This window comes from Notamacropus eugenii, chromosome 5, assembly GCF_028372415.1.
Source record: "Notamacropus eugenii isolate mMacEug1 chromosome 5, mMacEug1.pri_v2, whole genome shotgun sequence".
Taxonomy (NCBI): domain Eukaryota; kingdom Metazoa; phylum Chordata; class Mammalia; order Diprotodontia; family Macropodidae; genus Notamacropus; species Notamacropus eugenii.
This window is the reverse complement of record NC_092876.1, coordinates 270,281,943-270,298,007: the sequence shown is the minus strand read 5'-3', so window position 1 is coordinate 270,298,007 and position 16,065 is coordinate 270,281,943. Positions and strand designations below refer to the sequence as shown.

At 34.9% G+C, this 16,065-nt stretch overlaps 1 protein-coding gene across 1 annotated transcript in view; it reads left to right on the top strand.

The window, feature by feature from the left end:
• Positions 1-258: 258 nt before the first annotated feature.
• Positions 259-16,065, top strand: part of SATB2 (SATB homeobox 2) — a 221,504-nt gene continuing 205,697 nt past the window's right edge. Inside the window, exons 1-2 of the mRNA XM_072612809.1 lie at positions 259-1,134; positions 2,438-2,665. Of these exons, the coding sequence (XP_072468910.1) occupies positions 2,497-2,665 (169 nt within the window). The 5' untranslated portion in view covers positions 259-1,134; positions 2,438-2,496. The remainder of the gene's footprint in view (positions 1,135-2,437; positions 2,666-16,065) is intronic.

Here is a 16,065-nt window from a genome sequence, read left to right as displayed (position 1 = left end):
GACTCCCGCTTTACCCTCCTCTTCTACCCCCTCCCTTCCCATTCTCCGTACCCCCCTCCCCCCGCCCCGCTTCTGCAGCCCGGGTGCAGTTGGGTTGCTCCGAAATGTAAGACTGATTGATTGATGTTTAATTTCCTGCCAGGCGGGTACCCCTTCCCTCCCTCTCTCCCTCCCCCGAAACCTCCCCAATCCCCCTCCCTGCCCCCACTCACTTCCCTCCCTCATTGCGGTGGAGGAGTCTGGATTGGAGTTTTTGGGTTTTTTTTTTTTTTGTGCTTGATCCCGAAATATCCCAGAGACTTTTTTTTCCCTTCTAAATTATTATTTTGAAGGAGCTAGATCTGGGGACGGAAAGGGGGGGGGGGAAGGAAATCGGAAACCAAGGACAACCCAAAAGGACTCACTTTGCCTGATGACTCAACGCAACTAATAATCATCTCCCTCTCAGAGTGTCTCTCTCTGTGGCGTGTCAGTGAGTCCGGCTCGGGCTGCTGCTGCTGCTGCTGCTGGCGGCGGCAGAGGAGGGAGAGACTGAAAGTGACATATCTGGGGCTGCTGCTCTAGTCTCTCCCTCTCCCCCCTCACCTCCCCACCTCCCCACTACTTTTCTCCTTGATTGTAGCACCCGCTCCAGCTGCTGCTGCTACTGCTTTTCCTCTCCAGAATAGCAGCCCCTTTAGCAGCAGCAGCGGCCGCCGCGGTCTCTCGATTTACCCTGCTTTTTCTATGTATTGGTTTCCTTCCTGAAGGTGTGAAAAAGCCTGTTTCCCCCCTTGCCTTCGTCTTTCTTCTCCCTCCCCTTTTCCCTCCCCCAGCCCCTCAGCCACGAGCTCTGTTGCCCCTTTGGTAAAGCCCTTCCTTCTTCTCCTCCTCCTCCTTCTCCTCTCCTCCTCCTCCTCCCCCCATCATCATCATCACCAACATCACCATCATCACAATCATCTCACAAGAAGAAGACATCCTGACCCAGGACCTTAAAACATTAGGACTGGAGGAAGAGGAAAGGGCAAGGAAACAGAAAGGAAGAAAACAAGAACGTTAAAAAAGGAAACAAGAAACTTTCCACCCTGGATTCTCTACTTTTGATCCATGGACAGAGCTCAGCTCAGCCAAGTTACAGACAGACTATAAGCAGTAAGTACAGAAGATAAGACACTCCTACTGTATAACCATCTTTTATGAATTACGATAAAACACGCTGGGTCAGATATAGCTTCATTCTTGGCTCCCCCTCCTTCCTTTTCCTTCTAACAGCTGAATTAATTGGGAATGAATTGGTCCTGTACGCAGTCACCTCTCCTACTCTTTCCCACCTTCACCTGGTTTCCAAAATCTTTATCAATGCGGCTGTATCAACCGGTGAAATCCTCCTGCGAGTGTTTCTCGCGCAGTTTGTTGTGTTTTTACTACTTTGTGAAGTCAGCTGGCAAACGTGAACGCCGTTTAATTAAGAGAATTTTCCCCTTATTTCCACCCATCCCAAGGCCTCCTCCTTACCCTGCTCCCATAATTGGTGCGACCTGAAGGTTCGGTGATGAGAACATGGGAAGTGAAAAAGCCCCAAGAAAACTTTCTGAAGCGATTTCTGAATATGAATTATATGTAGGCTGACATTTCATCAATAAGTCAAAACTGATTTTTGACCTTGTGCTGTCGTGTGGGTCCCCTTCCCCCTTAAATTCTGGGTTAGAGGAAGATAAAAATGTTGCAAAATAATAATTGTAGTCTCTCTGTAATAGAGATTACTTTGATAAATACCCAGAACCACTTTGAATGCTGATTACTGTTATTATAGATTTGGGTCTTTACAAAATCATTTGTGTATTTGTATTTGTTTTGTTTTTTCTTCACTCCAAAAATGATTCTGAAAAAGATAAAGGGAATTTTTTAAAGGATGCCGAGTGTCCTCAGGTTAGTGCAGCGTGGCCACGCAGCATCGAGTGTATTCATCATTTGGTGAACTGGACTTGATAGATGTGCGAATGTGTATGTGCACATCCCTCCCCCTTTCGGTGTATGTGTATGTGTATGTGTAGTCTTTTCCGAAGTTCGGTTCATCTCCCGCCCTCACCCCGAATACGGTGAGATTGTCACGCCCAGGAATGATTTATGCCAATTAAGTTCAAATGAATGGGCCACTTCTGGGAGTCCTCTGGAGCTTGCCCGTGCCCCAGACTCACAGTTACGACGTCCTAGGGAGCCGGGCTAGTTTAAGGGTAAAAGCACTAGCTTCCGATCCACTTCTGGCTGACAAGTGCAAGCTTGTGTGCTGTATGCACTCTGCAGCTTGGACTTTATTTGGCTAACGCGGGAGGAGGAAGTTTGTATTTATTTTGTAAAGCAATGTATAACTGGCTTGAACATCTATCACGTGTGTGAGCAGTTTTTCCCTCTTTTTTCCCCCCTCTTTCCCTCCCCCTCCTCCTCTTCCCTTTAGGTCCTTGCTCATTTTATTGCGATCTGCCTGTGGGAACTTTGTCTCCGAGTCAAAGTAGCATGGAGCGGAGAAGCGAGAGTCCCTGTCTAAGGGATAGCCCAGATAGAAGGAGCGGCAGCCCTGATGTCAAAGGTCCTCCTCCCGTGAAGGTGGCCAGGCTCGAGCAGAATGGCAGTCCCATGGGAGCCAGAGGGAGGCCCAATGGCTCCGTGACCAAGTCAGTGGGAGGTAACCATCCAATAGTATTAACGTTCACATAACAGGCTGGCAGTAAAGTAATAATGGCATCAGGGTGTCAGGGTTCATGTTGATTAAGCTTTCCTTCTTGGTGTAGGATTACAGGAAGTGGATTCCAGATTGTTAAATAATGCCCCACTTGCCTCTCATCAGCAAGTAGCAGCTTCATCTGTATAGTTAAGACAGAAAGTGGTTTACCCAGAGGGTGGCATTTTTTGGGCACTTTGCCATTGTGTGCTGAGGTGTTGGCAGGTTTATGTCACAGCCAGCTAACTGTTTCTAGCTTTTCCTAGAGAGCATTTTTAAACGATTTTACTCTCTTCGTGAGACTAAAAGGGTCTACAGAAGAGTTAAGTTTAGGTGTGTTTGCTTTCACATTCTGGTCAGTAGTGATCAATCTAATATGCTCCACAGCCTCATTCTGTAACTGTACCAATGCTTTAAGGTAGAATAATCTCATTATTACTCTTCTTTGAGAATTTGAAAGTAAAAAAAAGGGGGGGGGGTCACAGAAAATTTGTGTTGTATTTCATTTTGGTTCTCTGGATACTTATTGCTACCTTTTCCCATATGCCAATAATTCCTTGGGGGCAGGGGGAGAAAGAATGATTGAAGCTTTTAAAATAATGAATTTGTAACTTAGTTATAGACTGTATCATAGCCTTTAAAATTAATGGACTATGGGCATCAGGCACGTTCATTCATTCATTCCTGAAATTTTCATTTGAAGAAAATCTATGGTAGTATTTTGCTTGTAAGCATAGTTCCTTTGCAATTGAATGGGAAAAAAAAGTAGCCTGAAAAAAAACCAAATACTCCAGGGCCTATCTGTGTTAAGGGTGATCGTAGGAGGAAATTGTATATTTTTAAAGTAATTTTTGTTTCTACAACTTTGTGTTTCATTTTTAGACATCAAATTCTGCTTGACTTGAAACTTTGAGAGCTTTCGGAGACAGCTTACTATAAGAATAGTTTCATTTTTCCCTTTTTTGTTAGTCAGTAATTCAATTCAAGTAGTTATTGTACGATATTCTTTAGGGGATGTTAGAAGGCATAATCTGATGGAAAGAATGGAGGTTTTTTTTTTTTTTGGCTTTGTTGTAGGTGTCCAGATTGTGTGTTTCTAAGTGGATAATTTAATTCTGTCAGCTCTTTTTTTTTAAATGAAGAAACAAATAAGTTGTAACTGTGTAAAACAACTTGTTATTTATTTCACCATCAAATACCCCTCCCCATTACTCTCTTGTGGAAGTGTAGCACTTTAAATAGTTACCTAGCTTAATTGCCCTCCCATGTGGGAGATATTTACCTCTAAAATTTCTGTAGTTTAGTCACAAACTGAGAATTTTGTGATTTGAAAATTTAAGAAGAAATCTTTATGATTCCCTATTTTCAGTAGTGTAAAATTAATAGCCAGTGTCTTAAAGAAGAAGGAGGGTGTAACTTGACCATGAGTCTCCTGAAGTATTCTAGTGAGACAATATTTGAAAAAAAGTCTCAATTCTTCACCACTGCATAGTAGTAGACCATTTTTTATTTGATTTGAAAATATTTGTAATACACCAGTAAGCTTGGAAAATAAAAATAAGCAACCTTTTTGAGAGAGAATGAAACATTCCAGGGGCTTTGTGATTAAGTAAAGAATGGGAGCATGAAAGTTTTTTATTTCCCTTATGAGAAAACAATGGCAGAACATTTTTAGACTACATTTTGTTTTATAATGATAACTCTACTTTGCAAAAAGAAATGTAAGGGGTTTTGTGATTACATTAGTGGTTCATATTGAAGCTGACCTATTTAAAGGAGAAGAATTTCATTCAATTTTCCATGAATACCATCATGCTTAAAATTAAGGATTACAAAATAACCTAATAGTATGTACTCTTTATCATATGACATATTATAAGTTTGATTTAAACTGCAGTTTTGATGTCTGGGGAAGGATGTTATGTATTACTAAGCTTTTCTTGTGCTTTTTCATTTTCCCTGACTTTTGTAATACTCTTCATTTATTAATGCTTCTGAAAACAAAATAGAAAAAATGTACTTTATTTACATTTAAAATATCTACAATAATCCTTGGTAAAGTAGTTATGTTATACATTTGGTGGGATGACAAAAGATTTTTAAAAACATAGCTCTCAGCAAATATAGCATAAAATATTTCTGCTTATATTCCAAAATGCTATTTTAAATTTTTGCTTTTTATTCAGAATAGGCAAGTACATTCAAAGTTTTATATACTGAAGAGAATTTGCAAACTATCACCTATTTTGTAGATTTAAATTCATATGAGGTTCCAAAGTATACACTATTATAGTAATACCTGTGGCCTGATAAAACACTGATCAGATGTATAAATTGGAGAACAACATAATTAAATTACATTTTGAAACAATTTTTGGCACATATTTAAAGCTGCATTTTTAAAAGTATATAAATGTTTATATGCAATTTAAAATATTCTATCTTGGGGTGTTTTTATATAATCACCTCAATAATTAAAACACTTTATAACTTTAATTCTGGTATTAAAGGATAAAGAGCATTCTTCTATCACTCTGTCTTCTTTTACTTTAGCTTTCTTCCAGAAGTATTATCAATTTATATTAGTTCAGAAATGCATATTATAGATCTTCAGTGATCTTTTCTACATTGTGGAGACAGACATAATCAAAAAATGCAAAAAGAGAGTGAGATGTGTTATTTTAGAGAAACTGAAGTATTTAATCAGCTTTAAAGGGCTTTAAAAAACTCAGAAAGGTAGAAATACTGAAATTGCATTAGAAATGATTATTTCTGCTGTTGATTTTGACAAGGATTGAGATGGAGAAGCACACACGTATTTTTTATTGCAAATGGAAAATTCTAGTTGATGTTTTTCAATTGTTTAGTTTTTTGGAGTGACTTTTATAAAAATTAAATGCAAGTAAAGGAAACATTATTATGGTAACCATAGTAAATTAGTCTAGGTAATAGATACATAATCAGTATCTTTAAGGTTGCTTTTTTGTAGGTGTTTAAAAGTTTGATGTTTACAATGTGGCTGATGGCAGCAGGATATACTAGAAAGTAGATCAGTTTTTCTTTGTCTAGTCCAACACTTTCTAGGATGTTTCAACAGTTATCTAGGCAGATTCTTTTAAAGCATGTATGTAATAAAATATAAATGTTCAGATGTGTGTGACTGGCAGGTTTTATAGAGGGTCTTCAGAAAAAAGGCTAATATCCCTTTAAAAAACATATGAAGCCTGGGAGAGAGTTTAGAGCAAGCAAGAGCACTGTGGTGTTGACAGCTTTATATCCCTGTTGGGTAACATTCACTTACTAGAATTGGCGTCCCCTCACAGTTAGTAATTCACTCCATAAGGATTTTGAAAAAAGGGATGATTAATAGTTAGGATATTCATATTTGTGAAATCATTGATTAAGACTTGTGAATCTGAATATTTTTAAAGAAGAACGTTATTAAGGATTTTAAAAATAAGAGTTTAAGGATCCCTTAACATATGCACTAAAAACATTCTGCTGTACATGTTTCAGTATGGCAAGTTAGGATAGAAATATATAGCAATGCCAATGAAGTATTAGGGAGAAAGCAACAAAACATTGTGCTCCCCCCCATCAGATTAATAGACTAACTAGAGTTTTAATAATTGTTGTTTTTCATAACATTATTAATGCAAACCTTTTAATTTTTAGTTATTGATTTAAATAAAAAATGGCTTTCATATGGATTTACTTTAACTGTATGGATGATACTTGAATACTCCAAGTTATTTCATTATTCAAAAGAGGTTTTAAACAGATATCTTTTTGACTTTATTCAGTTTCACATCTTTTTTTCATGATTTTTTGGTGCAGTTTTTAAAGAAAATATATTAATCTATTTAGGTGTAGGGTGTGAATGTTACAATATTTGTTTTGTTCCTGAATTAGGATTGAATATGCTTCTCAAAAAGATGATTTTTATTTTGTTAAAAGATTGTCTATCCAAGTGGCTCTTTTATAGATAGCTTCCCCAAAGTAGATGAGCTAGCCTTCTCTGGTACCATGCAGCCCTTTCAAAGACATAACTGTCTTGTTGTAGGGAAAAAGAATTGTTATATAATACATACTGATGTGTGCAAATAGAAAAGCAAATGTGATCAAGACTATTCAGCAGAATCTCATTTAGAGTTGAATGTTATCTGCAACAACAGTTAGTTTAATTGTCTACATGTGGAACATTTCCTTATAAGTAGATAGAGTAAGGATTAAAGTAATAGATGTTACATATCCGTCAGGTCAGGTAAAGTATAAACATAATAACTATTATGGTGGGAAGTTTTCCTTTATGAAATGACTGTGTATATGAAAGTTTGCAAGTTACTTGGTGAATTGGAAATATATTATCATCTTAATGTAGGCTTGGACAAAAAAACTCATCAAATTAATTTTAACAAAAAGATGAGCATAATATTTAATTCTCCTTATGATAAAATTCAATGTCATTTCCTAGAAAGAGAAAAGAGTTGTTTTTTTTTTTTTTTCTGTAAAAGGTTTCTTTTCCTTCTTCTTTTCTGGCTTCATTTTAGATCTCTTAAATAGAATCAACTTAGCCTGTAGGGTCATCCAGCATATCCTCTATATTTTTGCTGAGATAGAAAAATAGCCCTAAGTGTTTTCAGTCTTTGGCCTGTTATTAAAATAAAGACATATTTGGTTAAAATATATGCAATTGAACATGCACATTAAATAGAATATAGGGTATCCACCCATCCAATGTCCTAGGCATAATTTGATGTTTAAAGTATCTTTGGAACTTTTAAATTCCATCTTGAGAAACCCACTGACCATTATATGTTTGAGTTTTCAAGATCATGTATGTTAAAATTAAAAAAAAAACTATTTAGCAGTCACTTGAGGCATATCTTTTCCTCACAGAAAATGATCACTTTATTCAGCATGTGGACAGCAGTGAGTAAACCCAGAACAGTTGGGATATCCAGTGCTAATTAATTCTTTTTTCCCTTTATGAGGATGTGTGCCATTTACATCAATAAGGAAGAAAGGCAGCTTTATTGACAATTATTTATTGGGCACTTGAACTAAATGTTATTGATATTAGTGAAGTTGCAATAATTCACTAGACCCTTGGTCATTGTTGGATACATCTAAGAAAGTGGAAAGCAATGGGGAATTTAGCAGGAAAATTATGCTATGCTTTGATAAATTTATTCTCACGTTTATTTTTTTAATGTGAAATGTCAGGGCATCACCATCTTCAGTTGAAAGTGGAATGCATTTAGTAGTAATAGAGAATTTCTAAAAGGTTTTTTTTCTCTCCTTGCTTAGACCATTCTTTACTTCTGACACCATTCTACTCCAATTTAAGTTGCTACTAAAAAATACCCCAAGAAGCAAAAAATACCATAGGTTAGTACACTTGCTCTAGAATTAGATGACCTTAGCTCAAATCTGTCCTACCCTACTTACTATCTATGAGAACTTTGGCAATTCTCTTAATCTCTCTAGTCCGTAGTTCCCACTTTAGTAATTCTGAAGTGTGTGTGTGTGTGTGTGTGTGTGTGTATATGTGTGTGTGTGTATGTATGTTATTGGAGGGTGGAAAGATGGTCTCTGATGTCCTTTGTATCTTTGATCCTATGAACTTATAACTATCAACATACTATGTATACAATATTAATTGTTCAGCTTACTTTTTATGTCAGTAGCCTAAGTTTGTGCTTAGTTACTAATAGTACTCAATGCAATAGAAAATATTTAATCTCATTTCTGCTAATAAATGGAACTTTCTCCCCACCTTTGTACCAATGTGCCAAGGTCTGAACATTCATTTTTTTCCTACTTTTTTCCCCCATGAATGCTGAGATACAATGGCATTTTGGAACATATTTGAAGATGGAGTGTGTGACAAAAGTTGTATGTGTAACAGTTTGTCAGTGAAAAGTGACAAGTGGTAAATGACAAATGAAACGCTGGCACTGTTACTCTTTATTTTGATAAAAATGTCTCAATTTGCAGTGATATAATACTGTTTCATATTATTTCTTGAGTAGTGTTAGATGCATAAGTAGAATTTAAATTTTGTGAACGGAAAATTAGCAGCCCAGTTATCTTTTCAGAAGCTTTGGCAGCAAGTTTTTCCCAATCCCCTGTCTCCACCCCCACAGGATAAGAACAGCAGTGAAATATTGGACCTGACCCATATATTTTTAACTCCTTATCCTTCTTTCTTTTTGAATAAAAGAATCACTTCTGCAGTAACTGGAAATGGTTTCAAATAGGAGACCTTTCAGTTTAGCTTAAAATAAGTTAGAAAGTTTGCCTTTAGTTTAAATTCTTTTATAAATAATTCCCTGTAAAGTAAATACTAACCTGGATTCTACTAGTTCTTAATAGTAGCAATCCCTGAAGTTCCTTAGTAATTTAGAGTGCCTATAAAGAAACATGTGAAAAACAGCTCCTTTTGTTGCAGTATACATTTGAAGTTTCTAAAACATTTAGGGGTATTAAAATTGTCTTTTAACATGTAATGGGTTTGTGATATGACCACATAACTGAAATGATATGAATACTCCAAAGTAAAGTGAATCTTATAAGTGCAATACAGCAAGACAAAAAAGTTGAATCTTTAAGGATTTTGGGAGGGAAATAGTTTGTATCCTCAAACATCTTATTTTCCCTTTTATATTTCATAATGGCTTCTTTTCTAAGTAGTAAATATACATTTTCTACTTAGCATAAAAATGTTTAATATTGTGAAATATTGAAAATGTACTTCTAATAAAAGAACTTATACAAAACTTTATTGACATCATAAGACATGTCACTTTTTAGTTTTTTTAAATCAAATTGTGCTAAATGAGAAAATTTATTTCATTTAAAAATTAACATTTAAACTTCAGCAAGAATAATGAAAAGAAGCTAGTCTACCATGTCTAAGTGAAAGATAGAGCTCATGATGGCTTTCTATTTGTGAAGATCTTTTTACTGTGAGGGGGAAAAGGAGACATGACTGGAACCAATAAAGGTTGAACTTTTCTCAGCTATTTTACTATAACATTCAATTCATATGATGTAATCGGAATATCTTCAAAAGCAGGAATAAAACATATCTTTTGGTGACCATTTTTTTCCTTTTAAATTTTGTCTACTCTTCAAGTTAAAATTACTTGAAGTTGTAATTACTTGTTTTGTCAAAAAACAAATGCAGCAAGAATGAGGCTATGAAAACCAACTACTTGAATGTCTGTTAAGTACCTGTCTACTATCTGCCAGGTACTATGCAGTTATATCCTAACTAGATATAAAATATAGGAAGGAGTCATTTAGCTGTCATAGTGGAGGCTCAAATGTATTTATTAAAATACAATGGAGAAAACAAAGCATTAAAATTGGCATCTATGAGAAAAGTGCTACTAATAAAAGGTCAACTGCAATGAGAAGAGTTCTGTGCTGAAACTAATCAGGTGATTAATAAAATGAAAGTCAGACTAACAATTAAAAAAAATAAAACCTTAACACAGTATATAATTTATACATAATCTTAAATAATTTTAAAAAGTTGAATAAGATATTTGAAAATTGCACCAGCAAAGATAAGAAATTAAAAGTTGAAATAAAAAAAGACACTTTCAAGTCACCATGTACCTGAAATTAATGCCTTTTATACCTTAGTGTATAGCGTCCACTAAGGGCTGCTCAGTCTTTAAAATATGCATAGCTAATTCATTGTCTTCCTTTGTTCCACTGAAGACTTATGCAGAGATGGGGGAGAAATGCCTAGAGATTCTGCTGAGAACAAATGTTTTTCAAAGTTTTGAAAATCTGACAGAGATGATTAGTAGGAATACTTTTATAGCAATTTGAATTTGATCACAGATACGTTTTCCTTTCTTTTAAAAGATAATTTTTGCTTTTTGACTTTGCCTTTTGCTTGGAAGCTTATGTATTAAGCTACTTTTAACTAAATATTATCAATATTTTGTTGCCTTTAAGGGTTTTTTTTGCACTCAAAACTGTTAGTCTGCATTTCAATGTGATTTTCAGAATGTGCAAACCTATACCATTTCACAAACTCAAAAGCAATATCAAAGGAGACACAGTTAACATTGTTTTCTTATCTAGTGATTAAACTGTGTTTTAAACTAAACAATATTTTCTTCAAATGATGTTTCCATTATTTCATAACATTAAAGTGGACAAAATTTAACATTTTAAATAGTTATTAGATAAATATGTGCCCATTTAAAAATTCCTTGAATTAGATGACATTATTCCAACTTACCAAGAACTTGCTTTTGTCATAATCCAAAGATGCTATCAGAGCAACATGATAAATGTCTCTTTAAGTGTCGTAGTAAAAGAAAATGACTTGTATTCTGAGGCAGTGGATAGTTTATGTTGTTTTGGACCCATTTCCCAAGCAGTGATCGAAAACAGATTACAATAACAATTATACAGTCAGAAGATGCAATATCCATTTCTGCTTTAATTGAGTGAAAGAATAATAAAAACATCATTAAGAAAAATGAGGTGGACCTGTCACACAGTGTACAAATTTTTAGACTCAGAGAAGATGCAGAGTAACTGGAGTGCTTTTGGTTTACTTTATCACATTTATTAGCTAAAATTGGCTTGGTGGAAAAGAACATTCAGCTCTCACTCTTTATAAAGGTCACTGAAGGAGTCCATGAGAACTGATTCTTAATGAGACATTAAAAGTAGTTGCCTTTTCATTCCAGTCTGGAGAATAGTTTACCTTTTCTTGTTCACCTATCATTTCTAGTCCCCACTCCCCTAGCCCTTTCTAAGGGGCAGTGATAGGAAGCTTAACCATCCAGGTAACCCCAGGTTTACCCCATGCTGACTTAAGTAGAAGCTTTGCCTCCATCACACAAAGGTTGTAGCTCATGAAAGACCTGGCTAGCTATGAATGTAGTGCTCTTTCACTCTCCATCCCCACCTTCTGACCCAATTGAAGGGGAAGGATAGAGTGAAAGGGTTTTATTGATTGAACAGGGCCTATACACTTGTTTTTCTTCAGCATGTACGTATTTGGGGGTGGGTGGGAGATGAAGGGAGGGAAATTGAAGCCTTTCCTTTTACATATCAGGATAACTCTACTTGTCACACGAGACATAGCAGGCTCTGAGCTCGAGCAGCAATAATTTGGACCATTAAGTTGATAATCTCTAACATTGCTGGGCCTCTTGCTGACGCTCCCCAGAGGTGTCCTTTCAACAGCTTGTTAGGGAACAGGAAGGAAATCAGTGGTCAATTTTCCACCTTTCTAGACCTTGAATTTCTTAATTTATTCACACAGACTCTGAGCTATGAGGAGCTTGGGAAGTGGCTCAAGACACCATGGTAGTAGGAAGACATTATGGCATGAAATAGTTCTCAGTTTTTGTAATAACTGACACCCAAATTTTGACTCAGTTGACAAACAGGTGTACATTATAAATTCCTTTTTTTTTGTCAGTGAACCCTTTTTTTGGTCCAACAGTTTAACACTTTTCTTGGATGGTACATGAAGTGACTGGTGGAAGTAAAGGAAGAAGCTCGAGTTGATAATTTTTGGTAGAAACCTTAAAATATCAGGAATGTTTAAAACTTGTCTCCGTATCCTTCACAGAAAAAAGTTCCCAGTGCCCACCTCTACCCCCAATACACAATCTAGCAATAGTCCCCATTCTGTTCCTTGTTGTTACATCCCAGTGTGGCAATTTCAATACCAGAAGACTAGTTAATAATGATTTCATTAAAATACTTTTGTTAGTGAAGTTTTTTCAACTTTAAAATTTACATTCATAACACCATTGACTAACGCTGCAAAAGTTATGCCCTGTAAGTGGTTCCATTTTTCAGGTTGTCATAATTTAACCATAAATGTTAATTTTGGGTGAAACCACTTGTAGTTTCTTCACCCTGAAGAGAATTTTTTTTATTAAATAATTTTTAAAAGGTTTTTTTCATGCATACATAAGACTGCCCTCCTAAGTAAACAAATTAGTAGTCTACATATACCTTAAAATACCATTCTAATCCAAAGTGGGAAAATTTCAGTAATTTTCCATGAATTCATATTGTAAACTAGTGCTTCTGATAAAAAAACAAAAAAAATTTGGTTCCTTAATTTTAGGAAAACAGCTGAAATGCATGTATATTTTTTCAGATACTTTTGCTATCTTTCATTTGTAACTATTTTGTCATAATTTGTATTCCTTACTTATTTTTTCACCCAGTAATAATTAATTCTTTTTTGTTGTTATTTAATTGACACTTTATGACCTAAGGAACTTACATGGTAAAAATTATTTGACAGAATTGCGTTAGATGACTTCTTTGAGCTCCTGATAACCAGTTCCTGTAGTTTGTTTTTGTTAGAAACTGAAGAAAATGGAGCAAATTCAGATTATTTATATGCTGAACTTTCATATTGACATTCAGTAGGATGGAAGAAATTGATCTATTAGGAATAAGAATATATTGGTACATTATGAATTGTTTTGAACTATAAAACTTATGAGTTATCTGTTTAAAAACAAACAGCTTCTGAAACCCTTATGTAGATGAGAGCAAGGAGGAAGGACAGTTCACAGGAGTGTCAGTGAGGTTGTGAATAGTGCTACTATAGTAGCCAGCTTTGCCCAGCTTACAGGATAGAGATGTTCCATTCAAGTTTCAGTAGTATAAAGAAATAGTTTACCTTTTCTGTTTATTAGATAGGGCATTAGAAGACTATAAGTTGTACATGGGTGAAGGGAGGCCCCCCCCTTCTCTTCATCCCTCCAAAAAGAATTGTAATCTCTTGGAAATTTAATGCACCTTAAGACCTAGGATAAGACAGTTTAGAAGATGAACAAGTTGTCCCTGGCTTTCTTTGCTATAAATCATTAAACAATAGTATAGTGTAAATTTGCTATAGGTGGATGTCCCTTCAGTCCCTTACTTCTACCGCCTAACTCCTCCCCTCAAAATGAATTTCTGTTAATAATCTCAGACTTTGAGTTGGAGCCTGAAACAGGCTTTTACAACTGACTTATAAAGACCCTAAGAGTAGGATTAAAAAAAAAATAATCACTGAAAGACTGCCAGAGTTGTCACAAATGTCCATTAGTTCTGGTTTTCAAAAGTGTAGGAACTGTAGGAAAAAATGCTGTGACTTTACCAAGCTTTTTGACTGCTGTGAGCTATTTGGGGTAAGCCAAATAGGTTTGTGATGGACACTATGCAATCTTCTGTTTAATGTATAGAATTCCAATTAACACTCAGTTGGTGTGTAAATGTAACTCTTTTCACACTGTTCCAAGTAGTTAGTCAAAAACAAGCCGCAAAGTAATTCCCCAGGCCCCCAATAAAAAGATTTACAATGAAATGATTCTCAGCCCCATAATGGGACTGTTGTAGGTTTGTGTTTGATATTTATAAGGCTGAAATATAGTCCATATACCCAAACCCAGCATTTATTGTAAACAAGTTAACTGCCAACAGCTTATATTATGTCAAACATAATTATATTGAAGATTGATGCATAACTTGAAAGTAAGTTTAGAAGAAACTGATAGTTATTACCTACTAAGGGCTCTCTGAGTTTCATTTTTTCCTTTGATACAGTCACATGGTAAAGTCAACTTTCTTACAATCAGTTCCTCTTAAGCATAAATAATATTGCCACATTTATTCTTCAAAAATGGAGAATTCTTATCTATTTTATTTTATCATTTTGTATGCTGAATTTGTATTTTAAAATTGTGTCCTGTAGGTATTTTATGTATAGAATCTTTTTGGATGAATCAATATATTGAATTAAACAAAATGGCATTAAGATAACCCGGCTAACTGTTTCACCATAATAGATACTAAAAAAGCATTTTGGACCACATTAGAGCATAGTAAACATACTTCAATCCTAAAATAAATCTTTCATGTCCCCAAATTATTTTTAAAAAGGAATTTTGACATTTTATTCAGTTTTTTTGTAGTGGACGTACTAAAGTGAGAGATTTTGAAACTGTAGCTTCCTATACATATATGTATATGTGTGTATACATTATTATTATTATTAAAAAGTTAAAGAACTATAGAATGTCAAGAATTTGAAAGAAATGAGATAATTCTTTGATCATTGAAGAATCTCAGGTTCAGAAATACTCAAAGTTTGAGCAAAATCATTCTCCAGCTGGTGCTCTTTCGATGAGGACAGTATATTTTTTTCTCTTTGAAATAGGGACTTGCCCTCGTGTTTGTTCTTAGCCTAAAAAATTGCCTTGTGTGTTGGTGGAGTGTTTCAAATTTAGTGGCGAAAAGTAGTATTCTTCTTTGTATCAGTGGTGTTAAAAGTTATACCACTAAGTCAGTTTAGAATAAAAATAGAATTTTAAAGGATTTTGTATAATGTTATTTTTTTTGCACTGGTGCATTTCTCTATTTGTTTATTTCTTAAAGAACAATATTTTCCCTGTCTCTGGATAAATAATTCTACTGAAGAAAAAAGATGTTTTACAATCATAAAGTGGAGAAGGACATTTGACTTTTTCACAAAAATGTTTGATCCTTTTTTTAGTCAGATGCTATTTCTTATTAATTTTTTCTTTTTATTAATATAAGAAAATACCATTAATGGTATAATTGAATATATAAATATGGTGATTATGGTTATAATTGTGGGGATACTTGTATTCTTGCTTCTTTACTTTTTAAAGCAGTGTTTTTGTTTTTAATTGAACCAGTCCCAGTCACAATAGTAATATCTCGATGATTACAAACCAGAGATGCCAATATTCCCTAAGGGAAGTGGAGAATATTTATACAGTAATTTTGCTCTTACCTCCTTTTTTCTCTTCTTCCTCCATCCATATCCCCTGCAAATATTTGCCCTTTTGAGAGCTTGATTTAGGATTATCTTTCTATGTATTGATTTCTGATGCAAAAGTCAGAATCCACACCTGTTCAGAATGTCTGGAAGACTAGCTTTTAATGGTCCTTTTGTTTAAAGTTTTGTGAATCTTACATTCATTTTGTTGTGATAGTCCTCTAGAAATATATTAAGTATCAATAAATTATCTGTTGTTTATACATCTAATCAGATAGCAGTTTTTTTCCTTACAGGAAGCATTCTCTTGCATTGTCTGGTGCTGTGAAAACTTCATTTTCTACTTTTTTTATTTGATAAAAATCTCTTCACTACAGTATGATTTCCTTTGGGATTTTGTACCAGCATTTGATCTCAATTTTTAATAATTTTGGTGGGCTCAACTCCCAGAAGAAAACATGCTTGTACGTTGTTATATTCCCACTAGAAGACTGGGTAGCCTTAAAACCTTGTCTTGCTCAGAACTGAGAACTTGGCTTTTTTATTAATTCCTTGCCAGAAAACCCAA